This window comes from Phalangium opilio, unplaced genomic scaffold (genome assembly GCF_054372755.1).
Source record: "Phalangium opilio isolate 3A_F unplaced genomic scaffold, DU_Popi_V2 ptg000070l_1, whole genome shotgun sequence".
Classification (NCBI taxonomy): domain Eukaryota; kingdom Metazoa; phylum Arthropoda; class Arachnida; order Opiliones; family Phalangiidae; genus Phalangium; species Phalangium opilio.
The window spans coordinates 10,307,933-10,327,292 of record NW_028324182.1 but is presented as its reverse complement, the minus strand read 5'-3'; the positions used below and the strand labels follow the sequence as shown (position 1 = coordinate 10,327,292).

The 19,360-nt window shown below is 35.7% G+C and overlaps 1 protein-coding gene across 7 annotated transcripts in view; it reads right to left on the bottom strand.

Moving 5' to 3' along the window:
- Positions 1–19,360, bottom strand: part of shep (RNA binding motif single stranded interacting protein alan shepard) — a 34,443-nt gene that overhangs the window by 6,814 nt on the left and 8,269 nt on the right. For 4 of the 7 annotated variants that reach the window (XM_089843044.1, XM_089843045.1, XM_089843050.1 and 1 more), the window contains 11 exons: positions 3,954–4,156; positions 3,789–3,847; positions 3,584–3,675; positions 3,000–3,047; positions 1,902–2,059; positions 1,303–1,364; positions 1,080–1,221; positions 851–1,007; positions 667–765; positions 475–582; positions 239–373 (listed from right to left, as the gene is read on the bottom strand). In XM_089843044.1, the coding sequence (XP_089699170.1) occupies positions 293–373; positions 475–582; positions 667–765; positions 851–1,007; positions 1,080–1,221; positions 1,303–1,364; positions 1,902–2,059; positions 3,000–3,047; positions 3,584–3,675; positions 3,789–3,847; positions 3,954–4,156 (1,209 nt within the window). In that variant the 3' untranslated portion in view covers positions 239–292. Of the gene's footprint in view, positions 1–238; positions 374–474; positions 583–666; positions 766–850; positions 1,008–1,079; positions 1,222–1,302; positions 1,365–1,901; positions 2,087–2,999; positions 3,048–3,583; positions 3,676–3,788; positions 3,848–3,953; positions 4,157–19,360 lie in introns of all 7 variants that reach the window. The other 3 variants (XM_089843046.1, XM_089843047.1, XM_089843048.1) reach the window with 3 other exon arrangements.

Genomic DNA, 19,360 nt, shown 5'->3' with positions numbered 1-19,360 from the left:
GGGGTGACCATTTCAAAGTGTGGATATTACGATGAAACACAACTTAAACACTTGAAAAACAGGACGAAATTATCGGAAGGTAATGAAAGATAAAGGAAAGAATGGTCACCCTGTCAATATGAAAAACAGGACGAAATTATCGGAAGGTAATGAAAGATAAAGGAAAGAATGGTCACCCTGTCAATATTAGTATTACCACAACGTTTAAAAGTGTAGGAAAGAAGTACAAGACACTTACCCTTCTTTATAATAATATTATCTAAATCAAAAATTGGAACATGGTAATTAGATTTCATTTTGGTTGATTATAGCCCTGGTATTGATGTTGTTCATCGGATGAAGGACCCGAGACAACACCTTGGTTACCGGGATCCTATTATTTTGCAAAAACGAAACAAAGAAACAAACAAACAAAATATTCCTCAGAAACAGCTTCAGCATCGCGCGATCTTAAACCTAGAAACAACAACGTACTTCCGTTAATATGGACTGAACCAACTGAGCGGGTTGTTGGTAAATGGGCGCCGCTGAAGGATGGCCAGCATAAGGATGAGGAGCGCTAGCTGCAGCTGCCGCCATATACTTAATTAACGTTACAAAAGAAATTAAGTTAAGTTAATTTCGCATTGCCCTTCGCAAAATAATATAGTTAATTAGTTTTTGTACCGATGTGTTTGACAATTGGAGCTGTGACATCTGTGCTGTAAGTTGGGGTATCATTGGACCGTAATGAAGAGCATTGGGATCCAAAGATGAAGGTAACACCTATTTAAACGCGATGTTTTTTATAGAAGAAACAACAACACGAAAGGACTACGAAACGAAACGAAATGAGTGGAAGTAGTAGTACCTGTCCCATATGGGGTTGAACGATGTACTGAGGAGAAGCCTGAATGTAGGTGGGTGGAAATGGGTAAGTGGAAATGGGCCCAGGATAGGGCCTCTGGTAGCTACTCATGGGGCTAGCCACTAACTGCGCCGCCACTCTGTTGGTATTCAAAAAACCGCTTTAGGAACAACTGTTTTTTAAACGACAAATTCTCTTTTTCCATAGCCCTTGGTCAGAATATTATATTTACCCGTTTTGGGGCATAGCCGCTTGTTCGTAGGACAGAGGAATTCCCTCCCCTTCTCTCCATATCCGTTGTTCCTGATTTTTATATTGATTCCTTTTTTTATTACCACCATCAGCAAACTTAACGAGTAAAACCTCTTTTGACCCTTTTGGTTTAATATTTTTATATAAAAATGTCGATTAATATCTAGATAAGATATTACGAGTCAAGTTCTATGTAAACTAACCCGGTAAAAGTTTTCCATTGAAAGCGGATATAATTTGGTCACAATTTTCTTTAGTTTCCATTCTAAAGATTGCGGAATTTCAAGCGTAAGAAGAACAAGAGTTAGTAGTGTTTATTGAGCCAATAGGTTACTATAGGGCTTTTGTTACATGATAAAGTAGTCTAGACACTAATCGGGATTGCCACGGAATTTTCCGAACTAAATTCCCTGACTTTTCCAGGTTTTCCCTGACCTTTTTCCGCGATTTTCCCTGACCTTTTTAGGCCGAGAGTGTAAATGTTTACAGCACGTTTTAAGTGCTTAAAAATAAATAAACTCTCAACATTTAGTTTTCCAATGACCTTTTTGGCCCCTTTTCAAATTCCCTGACTTTTCCAGGTTTTCCCTGACCTTTTTCCGCGATTTTCCCTGACCTTTTTATTTTTAGGCCGAGAGTGTAAATGTTTACAGCACGTTTTAAGTGCTTAAAAATAAATAAACTCTCTACATTAAGTTTTCCAATGACCTTTTTGGCCCATTTTGAAATTCCCTGACTTTTCCAGGTTTTCCCTGACCCGTGGCAACCCTGCTGATGTGTGGAAAACACGTATTTAACTAACCTAGCGAAACCAACTCCTCTGGATTGCATGTTACTATCTCTTAATATTCGAGTTGAAATGACCAATCCGTAAGGAGCTAAAATTTGCTCCAACTCTTGCTCCATCATGTATATAGGCAAATTGGCAATGTACAAGTTGGTCGGATCCTGTTCTTGTTGCTGCAAGAGCCATTGTTTACAACAACACTACAGTCAAAAGAGTTCGCAATGCGTGTGGGGAGAAGGAGATAATACACGCAGGCAACAAAAAGAAAAAAAGGTACACGAAAAATATTCAATGGGAGATTCGCTACTATTCATTTCTTACACAAAAAACAGCATACGCAAGCTTTTTTTCAAAAAAAAAAAAAATTAAAAAGTATAATAATAAGTAATAAAAATTAAAATTTCGAGCGTTCAGTTGCAATATAATTATTAAAGCAAAACTTTCTTCATGCAATCAATATATTTGCATTTGCGCAATTAAAATAAATTGTTTCAATCAAGTGTATGCGTATAAAATTAAATAAATGTCAGGAGTAATATATAACGACATAAAAAAATAAGTCGTCGTAACATTACTCTCGACACTACAGATAAAAAATTGTATGCCTAGCGGGTGTCAAAATATGAATAAGCCGCATAATAGATTAATAAATGAAAACTATATATATATATACAACAATCAAATGTGATATATAATAATAATGGATATGTGAAAGAGAGGTTAGTTATTATTGCAAAGGTATAAAAAATGAATGCGGCGGGCAAACATGCATGCAAATTAATGCTAAGTTTCCAATGAATTACCACTACCAAGAATATTTATTATAAAAAGGAAAACAGTAACACCGATTAACGTATTCACAATGGATAATGTGGTAACTAGCGCGAACGCATGCCCGTGTTAGTGGTGGTGGAAGGAAATACAACATCAACTAATTAACAATAATAAACTAATGATAAATATAAAAAAGGTGTTTCGTAAAATATGCATTGAATTAATAATAATAAAGTGGGAGATAGGGGGTATTTTATTTTCTGATAATTTTTATTTTTTTATTTTAAGTTGTATTTGAAAATTTTAATTTGGAGAATCTATCGGAACAAATGAACTTACCATTACATCTAAAGTCATCACGGGTGCAGTATTAGCTCGGGACTGACACTAGACGGATAAAGAGGGCACAGAAACAACACCAATTGATTTTGCTTTTCGATCAAAATTGTTTTGGAAAATTTTTTCTTTTTTTTTTATATCCGATTTACGGAAATCAAATTTATTTATTTTATTTATATTTTAGAATAATATCTATAATTTTGGCAAGCCAATCATTTAAATAAATAAATAAATAAAAAAATTGAGATAGAAAGGCGCATAAAGATATAGCCCAAGGTATGGTAGAATAATGTATAATGATGAGCTAAGTAAAAAATGATTGCCTAAAAAGCCATTATGATGTTTTGAGCGATTTCTTTTATATAAGTACGTAAGCCAAGTCAAACTTAATTGACTTAAGCGTTAACCTTTTAGCGTACGCTTATTTATTTATGGTTGAATTGTGTTTTGGTTTTTGCGGGGTTTGAAATAAAAAAAAAAAATAATAAATCGTAAAAAAAAACCTTTCGTTACCTCTTTATACTATGCCTAACTTAGTGTTTAATATTAACCCTTAAATTATTAACTAAATTGGTACCGCTTACCTTTGCCATTTGAGCTTGCACGCCCTGGGCTTGCAGAGCTTTAACGGCGTTTTCTGCCGAAGCAGGAGATTCGAAGTCAACAAAGCCATATCCTTAAGTACGAAGAAGGAAAGAAAAATAGGCAAATCCAATTATGATCATTTTATAATTGATAGTTTTTCCCCAACAACTGACGAGACTGAATATAGCCCTACAACACACGTACCTTTGCATTTGTTTGTGTTCTTATCTAATATTGCTTTCGTTGATATAATATTCCCGTAACTGTACGAATAAAAAAGATGTCCAAGTGGAAAATGGTTACCGACGGCGTTTGTGTGTTTAATAACGATCACCGGATAGTTTTCAACGGTTTGAACTTTAAACTTACGGAGAGCACATGCTTAAAAGGTCCTTGTCAGTGGTAGTGTTGGTTAAACCCCTTATGTACAGGTTAGTTTTACTCAGTTGTTCGCCTCCAGATCCAGAACTTCCGGATCCAGAAACGGAGCCAGTGCCAGAGCCAGAATGAGATCCGGAGCCAGAGTTGCTAGAGTTGGGAGGTGAAGCAGCCGGCACCCGAGGGGGATATGCCTATAAAACAACAATTTGCACCGAATTTATAACGACTGGTCACTTTTGATTGCATTTTCGCATAAAGTTCCCGTTTATCTGGAGTTAATACTGAACGCGAGCGCCTATTACCGTTCCGTGTTTTGATTTCCAACTTATCTATTGAAATGATTCAATCACAACTAAATCCCAACAATACAACACAACCGATCTCGACAAAATACAGCAAAACAAAACTAAGTTACAACAAATCAATTTGACCGGTTTTTGTTTATGGTTAGGCGTTTTTCAGAATTTCTCTTGTTGCTTTTGAAATGATGAACTAAAAAGTGAAAAAATCCCAAGAGCAAGTTTTCACTTGTAACAATACAAACATTAATTATTTTTTTTCTAGCGGACCTAATGTTTATAAATTAATGACAACCAACAATTTCAAATTCTACTCTTTTTTCCAAACAACAACAGAACATTTAGATATAATTCTCTTTCAAAACATTGGAAAAAAAATCTATTGAAAGTAAACTCAACAGTAATTTCACCGGATTTTCAAATTCGATAAAAAAGATGTTTAAACAACACCGCCGCGAACTCAACCTGTACAAACTTAATTCTTTAAATCAGTTGTAGTGTAACACCGAGTGGCAAATTGCCTGGAGGAAACAATATGAACGATGGATGGACGCTTGTTAAAACTAGCTTTTTAAAAGATAAGATTTTGGGTAAGTAAGGAGGGAAGGAAGGAGGAGGTATATGAACGATTGAAGAGTTAAAAAAAAATTTGTTCGAATCGACAGTGTCTCATTCAACCCGGGCAGGCGGAACAGGTTCTTAAAAAATTTCTTCTAGATACTCATTACCGAATGAGATGAGATGAGGAGTCTGGTGTGTAAGTTAACTACAACATTATAGCAGGTGGCGCACGCTAGGCCTACATTTTCCAAATTCCAAGACCTTCCTTCTCTTCTCCACTTATACTTTTTAAATAAGCTCTACGCGACCGGCAGTTTTTTATTTTTTATTTTAAAGAAAATTTTTAAAGAAAAAGTTCAGGTGACATAACATTATACCTTAAGAGAAGGGCCTTTTTCTAAATATGAAAGGAATTAAATATTAAAAGAAAATAAATGAACTCTTATTATAAAATTATTAGCGTTTAATTAGTCTTAAAAACGATGGCTACTGCGCATGCCGCCATTGCTTTAGTAGCGTCTGCTTAATCGAACCTCTTCAACCAATCCCGTTACTCCCGTGGTCGTAAGAGGTTCGATTTAGCAGACAACTCTAACGCAATGGCGGATGCGCAGTAGTAAAATTATTAGCGTTCAATTTGTCTTAAAAACTATCAAGAACTACTGCGCCGCCATTGCTTTAGCGCCGTCTACAAGATGAAACCACGTACCTCCAAAGGGATTGGTTGAATTCTTGCACTCGATCACGCGCTTATTTATGCCCTGCCTTTTACCCTTACCTCTCTCAGCCTGTGAGAATTTAACCAATCCCATTAGAGTAAGGGGTTCGGTTTAGCAGACGCCACTAAAGCAATGGCGGATGGCACAGTAGTCCTTGATAATTTTTAAGACTAATTAAATACTAATTATTTTGTAATAAGAGACGATTTATTTCTTTTTCAATATTTTTCCTTTTATATTTAGAAGAAGGCCGATATTTTAAGGTATGATGTAATGTTACCTGAACTTTTCCTTTAAGCCGAAGTAACAGTCTGTGTCGGCGAAACCCGATTAAAAGAGCCTTAAAAATATACTGATAATTCTCGGAAATACATTAATACTACTCATACACTCGGTCTTTGACATTCTTCTGGTACCAATACTGGTGGTAACTGGTACAATTAGCAAATTGATATTTGAACAAGTTTGAGTGAGTTAAGGTTCAAATTATAATCAGGTTTAATTTTCTATTAAAATTAAATTGAATAAGGAATTAAGGGAACATTACGTTTCGAGTCTAGAAGATAGTTCAACGACCCATCATATTAACTTTTTGTCTCTCTATTGTTATTGACGTTAAGTTTCTTACGCGAGTGGGTTTGGGCTAGCTTGAAGCTTAAGTTTATGCCTCTAGCGTCTGGGATAGAAACAGGATGCTTTAGCCCCAAAAATAATTGAATTAGTGTTGGGAAAGTTGACTCAAGGGTTAATCTTTGAGAAATGTTTTTAAAAAAATTAATATCGTTTTGTAAACTTTTTTTAATCATGTCCCCCCCCCTTGTATGATGTACTTGGAGGAAATAAAGGGGTTTGGATATGAGGATGCAAATTAATTTTGTGGGATAATATTTATACCAATTTCACAACACGTTTAATTACAACTACCAAGAATTTTTGACTGTTAAAATACAGAAAAACTAATAAAGAATACGCTTTACACAGGGGTGTTTTTGACAAGCCTGGCATAAATTAAGTGTGATGTTCTTTGGGTGCACGATTTTGAGTCGAAAATGTAACTTCTATCTCCATGGCATTTTTACGGTCCGGGCCACCGTTTTAGAGTTAGATTTGCGTGTTTAATGATGACCCTTCAGCTGGCCAGACTTATCAGAAACACCCCTGTACATAATATTTAAATCGTAACCACAACCAGAAAACCCAGAATGAGATTTGAAGTATTTTGAAACTACGAACTAAAAAAATGGCGTAAAAATATTTCATGCACTCTCTTTAACGCAATATTTTTCATGGTTTCACAGTCATTTTATGGTTAAAAATCATTATTTTTGGTGTGGAAATAAAACGAAATAAGGAAGAAAGTTTAAAAAAAAACTATTTCTTCAGCCCCTTCTACCAAGAAAACAAGAAAAAAAAATTAAGAAAGGTTGAGGAAATACTGGTAAATAACCTTAATTTTCAGGGGGAAAATATGTTGCCACCGGTACTGGTAGGCCAAGGGCACCCTACAGTCTTTCCTCCCACCCCCATTACACCCCCCTTAAATATAAGCGGATGTTAGTAAAGGTTGTTTATAGTAGTTAACCTAGTCGAAACAGAAACAAGAAAACCACGAGAGATGAAAATCATTTCCTAACTATAGTATTTAAATTTTTTAAAAAATAAAAATAAATATAAATATAAGTAAGGTAGGCAAGAGCTACAGGGAAGAAGGGGCTAAAACAGCCAGCATCTTGACGTAATAAACACGGACCATTACCTCATTGGAAAGGGGGAGGGGCGGGGATAAAAGTCAATATACTTTCCGGATCTGACGGGATTCAACAAAAATAATGGCCCTATAAAAGGAATTTAGGTTATAATACATAAAGAATGGGGGGTTCCTTCCATTCCCATCTACCTCCCTCCTCCTAACACCATTCCTTAAGAAGGAAACCTGAAAGGAGGCGAAAACAAGTTATTTTTATTGGATTCCATCTCAAAGATGCAATAAAAAAACATGTATCGAACCCTTTGGCAAATATTTCCAAAATCCTAATTAATAGATATGGCTCCTATAAGGTTACTTTCCTATTAAATGTTAAAGTTAAAGTTAAAGGGAAACTATACATCGATTTACATTAGGTCAACTAGAGGTCAAAATAACAAGTGGGGTCACAGGGGTCAAAGGGGGCTCCAGAAGATTCGTCACTACCCTTACCAAAGCCTTAACTTCAATGCACTGTTGTCAAGCCCTCTGTGAGTCAACTTGGTCAAGTACTGAGTTCAACTGAACTGTTAGCCATTCATTCTTGACCCACAAACGGCCTGGCAACACTGTGGGAACGGCCATAAAAATAGTTCTATGGCTATTTAAAGTACTAAGGGGTCAAATACAGGTAGCCCTTTTCTCTGCAATCACCATCGGCCTGGCAACACTGTGGGAACGGCCATTAGTGTGAACTATGTATAGATAGTCAAACTTTGGTTCGGCTAAAATTTTTCTATGACTAATTAATTATATCAAGTACTTCTATCAACAAAATCAAAGTTAGCTTAAATAAGATTTAAAAAAAAAATAATAAAACATCAGGTTCAAAAAATTGACACTTTAGACAGCACGTCAGAACTCTGAATATACTTTATCGCAAAGGTTAAACGCGTGACAGATAAAAATTGCCATCTCTTTCCCACGGTATAGTACCAATAAAATTCGGCCCTTATAATATAAACCAGAACTAGGGGCCTAGTGAAAATAAAATTATAAAATAATAAGGTTTTTAAATAAACCAAGGTAAACGACAAATTAACAATTTTAGTTTAAAAAAAAAGAACCCCAAAACTTTTCTAAAAGGTTATTTGTTTTTTCTTAGAATTTGGGGTTATTCACATTTTTCGAAGAAAAAAAAAAGAAAAAAAAAGGTACGCGGTAAAAAAAAGAGAAGAGAGAAGTTATGAAAAGAATGGCCCGGCCTCAACCTTGAACAAACGGAAGGTAATTACCAGACATCGGCGCGCGTAAAATAATTGGAACAAAAGCATTTAAAACGTTTATATTCCCCCCCCCCATGGTTCCCCCACTAAAAATAAAATAAAATGCTTATAGTTAGCCTTAACGCTTCGTTGCGTACGAAGCGCAAGTTTTTAAACATAAATTTCTACAGTTTTAATCAAGACTTAGCAGAGAGAGAGAGAGAGAGAGAGATGAGCGTTCAACAACTGTATTTAGATTAGTAAAATCCGAGGGGCTACTAACTAGCGAATTCGGTGCATTACCAAGGATGAAGAGAACCTTTGAAAAAGTAGGGGGGTAAAATAGAGTCTGGTGTTTCATCACCTTGTTGTCTTTAAAGGGAGCATTGATGGGCAGGAATGGAAATAAGCACAGGACACTTTCCAATAAAATTTTAAAATATCCCATAATTTTTTTTAAACTAAGGGGGGTCACTGGACAATTTGACCATTAAAGTTTTGATACCTTGACTCAGGAAAAGCGAGCGACACTATTTTTGCACACTTAAGTCGACAATGTCCTATAAATTTTCCAGTCAAACAGAAATAAGAAATTTTCCTTATTTCCGGCCTTGTTGATGGGTGTGTCGACAACAAGACGTTATCATATCGACCAAGTAACATTGAAGTCCACTCTAATGTCTATGTACCCAAACCCACAACCCTAATTAGAGCAGACGACTTTTTAAAAGAGTCTACGCAAGGTGTACATCATCTAAAGTGTGTTAACAGCCCCTCGGTGAAAAGGCTTTGTATTAAACTCGAGAAAGGGGTACAAAAGGAAGACAGAAACAGACTGTAACCAAAATTGGACAATTCTAAAATGTAATGGATCCGCCAGATGATGCTCAGCCCTGGTATAAAAAAAACCGCACTTAAAAAATTCTTCAAAGCCATCTTCTTCTCATAACTTAACTAAATAAACTGTTGAGAGATAGAAAGGGAAAGAGAAAGACTATTGTCATCAATTAAGCTTAATTATCTCAAATTTAATCCAATGGCTAGAGTCTAGAATAAGAAATGGAGTGTTTTATTTTTAGTTTTAATATTATACTACGAGCGAAGGACAGACAATGGTGCATGCCGTGCGAGGTTTGACTATATATTTTTTGAAAGAATTCTAGCAGCTTGCTTTTAAAAACAAATTATTATGCAGACATTTGGGGCCTTTATATCTATCATAGCTGTCCAAATACGCAAAATCATACGATAATGCTTACTTAAACAGAAAGAGATTTAGTACTCAAGGTGCAATGGAAATTTATATTAAAAAAATGTATTTCATTGTTCGATAAAAAATAATATATTAGTCTTCAATAATGATCAAAACCCGTTCAAAGTTAACTTTATCTGATCGCAAATGTATCAGATGTTTAATGCACAGTCATATATGATCACGGAAAGCTAAATTTTATATCATTGATCGATCAAAATTAATATATTACCGTATTCAATAATGATCAAAAAATGTTCAAACTTAATTTAATCTTATCACAAATCTATCACATGTTTAATGTACAGTTACATATGATCACGAAAAACTAAATTTTGATCAAAATTAGTATATTAGCGCCTTTAATAATGATGAAAACGTGTTCAAAGTTCGTACGTTCATATGTTCAAGAGGTTTAGATCACATAAAAGTATCAGACGTTTAACGTAGAGTCATATATGATCAGGAAATTTTATATCTGATACCGTGAATCTATACAACAATGAATTAAATGAATATATATATCTGCAATACCCCGTCTACCCTCTGGGTATCTCTTGAGAATTCACGTTAACCGCAACATTGCGTTTGAATATCGAACCAACCTCTAATTTTAGATATTTTCGGTACTTCTTTTTCCAAAAAGTTTATTTCTTTTAAAGTAAATACAATTTAAGGTCATAAAAATTCCCATTAAAACATGGAAATAAGGGCCAGGAAATCATTCATCCCAGGAAACCGTTGGTCCGTATTTAACAAACCAAACCTCTACGCCACCCACTACCAAATAATAAAAAAACCATCACCCATTTTCAGAGGTATTTTATCCAAGGGGGTGTATATAATCAAGAAGCGATATCTAGTTTACTAGGGAGAAGCTATAAGATACCTAAGTATTCGCGAGCTTTAGTCCCAGTCCCCCTTTCAAAATAAAAGGGGGGACGTAAAAGGAGGTCGGGCTGTTTCGTCTCTCCTCAGTCGCAAAATATGACTGTAATTTTCGACATTCGCGTCGCGCTGACGCGAGTTTTCAAGAACCAATGAGATGCTGGTTGTATTAAGAGGCGGGGATTAACTCTGGACCTACTATACGTTTGGACTGGAGATAAAGCTAGAAATGTGGCGAATTTATACTCCTTCTCCCTAGTAAACTAGATATCGCTTCTTGATATAATTGAAGTAAAGTCGGAAGAATCGTTCAAACGTCAATGCAAAGTTTGATGCTGCTGCCAAGTTGACCGAAAAAAGAGAGCTCGTCTTAATCGACAATGTCACGATCACTCTGAAGAAGTAATCAGCCAACCCAAACACACACCTTATTTGTCGTCGATTTTTAGAAGAAAAAATATTGAAGAACTTTTCGCTCTACGGATTTTTTTAAAACCCATAAACTATTATTAAAACGCCTTTTTCGAGTATCACCCCTTTCATAATAATATTATTATAATTATTTAAAAGTGTAAATACGCTTAAGTTATCATTCAGAAAAATTAAAATTGGTCAACCCAACCCAAACGTTTATACTAAATTATCATCAGTATAAAAGAATTGTAAAAAGAGATCATTCAAAACTTCTGAACGCATTTCATGAAATAGTACAACTTGATCTAACAGCCGATATTGTAAATTAACCGATATTGATATCGAAGTTTTACTGGAATCGATACAGATTATTTAAACTCGGCGAGACTACAGTTCTAACCCAATGAAACAAACCAATATCGACCTATTTTTACCGATTGCTAACCGATATATCGGTAAATTAACCCGTTATAATAAAATAATAATGTTTTTGATTCAGAGCTTCCTAATCTGGAAACTGTTTGTTAATTTACTGAAGGTTAAATTACGGACTCACATGTCTCTACTAACAGCCAATACTACAAAAGGAATACAATGTATTTGACATAAAAATCGATAATAACTTTGTGTTGAAAATTCAAATTTAAATCCGATTAAAAAATCGAAGGTGTTCGTTTGTTGGTTAAGACGATTCAACACAGACTTCAAACCGAAGAAAGACAAAAAAAACCCAAATAATTTCTTTCGTTCAAACTAATGAATCATGAAACCCTGTCGCCTATTTTTAAACGGTTTGAAACTAAACCCAGACTTTTACAAGCTGAGTATCGTATCTTTTAACTTTTCATCGATCGAAACGAGCAGTGAGCACAAAAATAGGATTTGTGCTCCCTGAGACGAGTGACTGACTGAGCCTCCGACGAAAAAACGAAAAAAAGTGTGGATTTTTTAAGACTTCACGTGCCACATAAAGAGGTCGAATAAACTGGCAGCAACTTGGGCAGTCGAAAAAAACATTAAAGAGGATGGTAAAAAAACAACCCAAAACACGCTCGTAGACTGAGTAGAAAGTAGAAACCCTTCAAGTTTTAGTTTCAAGGAACGACCGTCGGTCGGCCAGGCATTCTCCCAAAGACCCCCGTAAGTCAAAATAGGAGGCGGAACCACACGGTCTCTCTAAAAACAAGAAACATTCTCCAAAATAGCTTTCTTCTACATAGTAGCCAAAAGAACTTCATTTTTTTTCTTCCTTTTTTAAGAAACGAGTTCTTTTTGAAAGAAAATTACCGGTAGAGATTGCCATTGGATTAATATAAAGAAGTTTTGATCGGAAATCTATTAAATGATGTAAAACAGTAGTACGGGCCACTTCATCATAAGGGGGAGTGACTCGAACTCCATTTTACCGGAAGTTGAAGTTGGGAGATGAACACTGACTCTGAACAATCATAACTCGAGTTTTACAAGCCTTAATGGGGAGTATCGCCTTAAGAAACGATAGTCTTTTAATTTCAAATGGTCTTCTACCCAATGATACTACATACTTAGCATGGATCAAGCAGGGATAGATTTAATTTTAGAAGTAGGAATGAAGAACAGAGTAATCTGGGCGCGTCATAGTCCCGGACCCCCTGGCCTTCCACGGGACGCAGGGGTATGAAAGAAGAGACCGGTCATAGCGACAGAGGTAAAAAGGAATTACGTATTTTTCGCCGTCCCCGTCAGCAACGTCATCAAAACGTAGTTTAAGTGAGCCAATAAGATAATTTAAACTTTTCGTTATTACGTGTTGGAGGGAGGGGCTCTATACTGGGCTATGAGTCGAACTGAAGTAAATACTAACCGTTCTCCATTCCTACTTCTAAAATTAAATCTATCCCTGGTGATATACATTTAGTTTATTTCAAATGCAAGGCTGTCCACTGAAAATCAATAGTAAAAACATCCTCATACTTTTGAGCTTGACCATGGATCGAAATAACGATCTTACTACCTAAACGACACATCAACCAGGCTTAACAACACTTTCAACAAAATCCCTTTACAGTGTCCTCTAAAAATCAAACAGGGTAAAGGAAAACACCAAGCTAACCACTGTTTATAACAGTTACTTCAAGTAACGTACTTCTTTATATATATCTTCTAAATATTTTTTCTTTCTTTTTCTCGAAACCGGAGAAAATACTCGTAAAAAAAGGAATGTGGGAAAACTGACATAGGGAAAGGGAAGGGAGGTGGGAATAGGATAGGGAAAACTTGCTTTTCTGACTACCCAAGGCAAGAAAGAACCTATAGAGAAACTGAGAACATATCGTGGTTTCCATGAGCTCTGAGGCGATGTATGATGAGGGGACCCGGGAATAGTGGACAAAGCAAAATCTTGGGATTAAGGTACGACATCCCAATAGACCATTACATTAGTTACTTGCATAGAAAACCAATCAACACACAGCCTTCCTCTTGAGGGTATTTTTCTAGCGCCAACCAAGAGGCAACGCGTGATTACTACACATGACATGGGAGGCTAGCCAACTCGGACTGCCTCTAGCGGTTACTTCTTGACGCCAGGGAAATAACCCATGAAGTCGCGCCCCGCCCCCTGTGGTGTTTGCTTCCCTTCTGGAATTAATGGAAAGGTCTACTGCATCTTTAAACGTGAATCTCGAGTTCCATTTGGGTTCTAACTAGTTGCGGTGAGGCTTCCTTCACATAAGTTCAGGCGATTCACTCGGATGATTTTTTAAGGGAGGGTAACCATGGTATTACCAAAAGCGAGAGAGTCAGAGAGAGACCATGAAAATATAACACTGTATATATAAGACAAACCACGCACAAAAAATTATAATTCTACGATTTAAGAATCTAGGATATATATATATATATATTTTCTTTTTAAAAAATTTGAAAGTCAGGGATTGATATCAGCCTGATATAACTTTACTAAAGGAGATAAACTGAAATGTGCAGCTTGATTTTTTAAGTCAATTTATTAAGCTAGTGGAATTTACTTTAAATGCTAGTTTAGGAGTAGAGAAAGCTGTTAATACACATCTTCATAAAAGATTGCTGCATATCAAATACCGCAAAGTCGGGCCGGTCTATGGGATATAGTAATAAAGTACACTTAATGTCAGCGGCTAAAACGTAGGCAGGTTATAGATACTTCACACGCATCATACAATTTACACCTGAAGGACAAAAGCAGACGGGTTTTTGTCCTCCAGGTAGCAAGCCCGGCCTCCTGGTGTAAATGGTATGAACCCTCCATGTGTTTAAACACCTATCTATTTCCCGAGGAATTTCTGGGGGCCCATTTTCCAATATGGCCACGGAATTGGCCAAAAATATTTCTTTGCCCCTACTTGAGATAAAGGTCCCAACAAAGTTTAAAGTTTCTGCGTCAAAGCAGCTTGCACTGGACTTCAGAGAACTTTTACAAATTTAATTAATCTTTATAGAACGAGAATTGAATACTTCGTTTGAATCTACTTTCACTGTGTAAACCATTTTCAATTTAATCCCGCGATTTAAGATATCTTGAGGACAGATTTACGAGTGACCAGGGTTTTCTCTTAAACCACCGAGGTCTAAAAAAACAGGGATTGGGAGATAAATTCAGTTACAAAGCTATGGCTTTGATAAAACTTGCATCCTATAAGGTGCAGCCTAGTAGTGTCATTTGAAAAACAGCACGTACACTTACGTTGACAGTTATATTACATTCTACAATACAACGCATAAATATTTAGTGTTTTAGTTATGAATTTCCACAGAACAACTATTCAACTAACTAAAGGATTTAAAGTTAGGAGCATAAGGCTGACTGCCAAAAACAAAAAAATATTAATTGTTTCGTAGAACTAGACGTGTATAATGAAAATAAAAAAAAATTCTAATTTAAGTGGTACATGTAAAGGCTACTAATACTAAATGGTCTAAACACACTAGAGTCACTTTTTGCTGCTTATAGTCGCGGCGTATTAAACACTATCTTCAAATTAAGTACTGAACTGTCGGCACGAAAAACAAACTAGTTTCACCAGCCGCCGTTGAACAACAAACATTCAAGGATTTTTAAAATATTTATTAATTTTTTTAATCTCGAGTCTTAGTTGCAATAATAAATCATACTCATATCGCTTGTTACCTCACAGAGTTGACAATTTTCATAATAAAGACATGGCAGTACTTCATTAAACAACCTCACTCTAGGAAAGACACCAAGAGGGGGTCGAAAAGGGGCCGAAATAGGTTCTACGTTGCCATAAAAATTTATACCAAAATGGCGACAAGGGGCGGAGCTATGCCATAATTGCCAAACACCTATTTACTAAAATCAAAATCGCCTAATTTCAATCTCAAATCATTTTCAAGTTGTCTCGTCGTCCCTACAATCTCAAAACGTTCATTGCAAATAGGTATAAAGCTAAATTAGAATGTAAGAATTCCGTCGGCGGAAATTGAAAACGCGTTAAAAATAATCTAGACTGACTTATGGCAATCGCGAAATTTCCATTTCGAGACGGACGAAACCTTACAAGTTCAAGAAACATTTGAAAAGACGGGAAGGCGGCATATACAACTACTTGGATTTCTTAATGGAATTCGCATCAAATTTACACGAATCTACATACGACCATAAGTTTATAAGTGAAATGTTCCATAAGTATGACAATACCTATACTTCGTAATGCTAGAGACTTAAGCAGCGTTTACACGAGACACTTTGGAGCCGTTTTAAACCGTTTTGGAATGTACAAAAAAAAAGAATATTACGCTGTTAAAACCAGAGATCTTTCACGAGAAAATACAAATATTTTTAAAAATTAGTTAGGTCTTTCCAAAACGGTTCAAAACGGTTCCAAAGTGTCTCGTGTAAACGCGGCTTTACTGAGAGCTATAGTTTGAAAATTTACCACACGTGGTTTTGCAGTTATCTTATTATTTAGCCTGAGCTAAGCGTTTGACAGCGCCTCACCAGACGTCGCTTTACCTCGAATCTATGACCTACTTCAAACACTTCATGACAAGCTCCGGTTTGTAACCAGAGATTAACAAACTTATGGTGAACATATCTTATAAACTTATGATACGACAAACGCGAGTTGGAATATTTAAAAAGAGTTGAGAGAGGACTCATTCAACTACTTAATTCCTGAAGAAAATGCGCCAAGAGGCAAGAGAAGAGATAGTGTCACAATATTAGAGGCTAAATCATTTAGTGATATCTGCAGGCTGAACACGAAATCTAAAGAAAACTCGTGAGATGTGAAAGGAGGGGGGGGCAATTTCACGGAATATCTTAATAAGCCTGGAAATCTCGTGAAATTTGAGGTGAATTTGTGAACATTTAGATGTAATGTCATCATTAAATAAGCCTGGAAATCACATTAGATGTGCAGGGTGAAGACGAGATCTAAAGAAAACTCGTGAGATGAGAAAGGAATGGAGGGGGGGGGGCAATTTCAAGGAATATCTTAATAATAAGGAAATCTTGTGAAATTTGAGGTGAATTTGTGAACATTTGGATGTAATGTCATCATCGAATAAGAATCACATTATATGTGCAGCGTGAACACGAGATCTAAACAGAGAACTCGTGAGATGTGAAAGGAATGGAGGGCGGCAATTTCACGGAATATCTTAATACTAATTAAATATAAGGAAATCTCGTGAAATTTTAGGCGAATTTGTGAACATTTGGGGCGTAATGTCATCATTAAATATGAATAACATTATCAAGAAAAAATCCCTCTTTTCACAAGTGAACTACCTCTCGACACTTCATTATAAAACTATTAAAACCCCTCTTTCCCTCCCCTTTATATCTAAACTTATTTCAATGATTCAATAATGAAAAATTCTTCAATCGTTTTCATTTCTAACAAAATAATAAAAAATGGTAGAACGATAAAAATATTTTAATTACACCAATCTCTCTCTTTCTCTCTCTCTCTCTGTCTCTTTCCCTTATTGAATGTAAAGAGTTTCCTCTGAGAGAGAGATAGAGAGAGAAGTTACGAAGGATTGAGTTAATTTAGGACCTAAAGATATTTGGGGGGAAAAGTAAAAAGAACAGGGTGGCTGGCAAACTCGATTAAAAACCAGTTCGATGGTAACTAAAAATTATGATGGAGTTTTTAAAAAGAAAATAAATCCAATGGGAAAAATTCCATTTAATCATTTAATATATAATATAATATATACTGAGATGGGTTTTCATATTTTTTGGGGGTTATATCAATGTCATCTTCCTTAGATACCAATAAATTTCGGGAACTTGACGAAATTACTTGATCGATGTATTATAAGGATAAAAATTCCATATCTATGTATGACTACCTCAATCAAAGGGAGAGTGAAATAATATTTGCAACAAATGGATGGTAAGATATTCGAAAATTTACAGGTTATCCTAAATATTCACGATTAATTTACAAACGGATTCCAATTAAGACCCAATCAAACCAGATATATTCAATATAGCCCCCCCCCCCCAATATAGTAAATAATTTCTCTTAATCATTAAACGTCTTTAACAAACGCTGGATTATTTTAAAAACATTACAGATTTTTGCTAACAATAGGAAGGTACTTTAATACTACTACAGAAGACCGTCCAAGAATAGTTTACTAGGGAGAAGGTATAAACTCTGCACATTTCTATCTTTCTCCAGTCCAAACGACGTAGGACCGGAGTTAAGCCCCGCCTCTAAATTACAACCAGCTCTATCTCATTGGTTCTTGAAAACTCACGTCAGCGCGACGCGAATGACGAAAATTACGTATTTTCCCACTCTGAGTAGAGGCGCGAAATAGCCCTGCCTCCTTTTACGTCCACCCTTGTATTTTGAAAGGGGGACTGGGACTATAGTGCGCGCGAATACTGAGGCATCTTATAACTTCTTCCTAGTAAACTAGATATCACTTCTTGGACGAGCGAGCTAAATGGCTAAAGGCGATAAGTTACATACATTTGAAAAAAAAAAAAAAACGGGGATATGGCGCGCGAATACTTAGGCACATCTTACAACTTCTCCCTAGTAAACTAGATATCGCTTCTTGAGTAGGCCTACACCCTAAACGTCCAAAATTTATAACAGACTGTAAGGAATCAATTCTGTATTACAAATTATTTCAGTAACTATTCACCCTCCCTTTAGAAATTATGAAATAAAACGATTTCCAAAAGAAGTATGTATGTATATTGATAAAACTGTGAAGTCTAAAGGTTCAAAGATCAAGATGCAAGCTAAGCAGAGATGTAGATGAGAAAATAAAAAAAAGATAGCCAAAGTTCTTGAGGAAGTCATCGTCTCACAGAGAAAGAAAGAGAGAGAAAAGGTCCTGCATAATTTATACATTTACCAAAATTCGACAAGGGCTTTCAAAAAAAAAAATGCAAAACAAAATTCATTTTCTTTACATGTACATTGTAAAACACACTAGGGAAAGTATATAACCAAAACCCTAGAGGGGGGGGGGAAGGGGCGATTAAAATTTGGAGGATAACCTTAGCCTAAAGCTTTGGCAAGTTTTATTTACAGAAATATAGTAAAGGCAACTCCCTGCCTTTGACTACATAATGCTCTATAGGGAAGTTAACATAAAGTGTCACTATACAAAGTTCCATTTGATTGAAAAGGGGGAGGGGAAAGTTGATATGACAAGGTTTTTAGTTTAGCAAGCAGCTTTGCCGTTAAAAAAAATAAATAAAAACCCACAGAAGGAAGTTAAAGAGAGAAACAAAATATTACTTAACAATTTCTGTAAAAAATTACCTTTTATTCCCCCTTTAATTGTGAAAGTAAATACAAGAGAGGGGGGGGGCTGAAACTAAGGACTAGGTCTTTGGACCAACCACACTTTAAACTAGCTAGCTATCATGATAGAAATTAAAATCGGCAGAATTAAAATGACCTTCGAAATCAATAAAAAAAGAAATGTTAAATTACATTTTTCAAAAAATAATAAAAAAAAAATAAACCCAGTCTATAACTTCCTCAAGGGCTTCTAATTAAAGGTTTTGTCCAAATCAAAGGCTTAGGGGTTTTTATCGAGGGATTTTAATGGTTTCGACGGACTGAAAAAACCCATGTCGAATGGGGTTTAACACCCCCCCCCCTAATAAAAAACCGCCGACTAAATATTTCCAACATGCTAAATTTTTTTTTTTCATTTCTGAAAATACGGAAAATGTAAGCCAGTTTCATATCTATGAATATAAATCCATGTATGAAGTGTACGAATGGCTTGGCTTTATTCGTTATCGAGAAAAATCATTGAAACCCGCCTCTATTGCGCCATAATTGA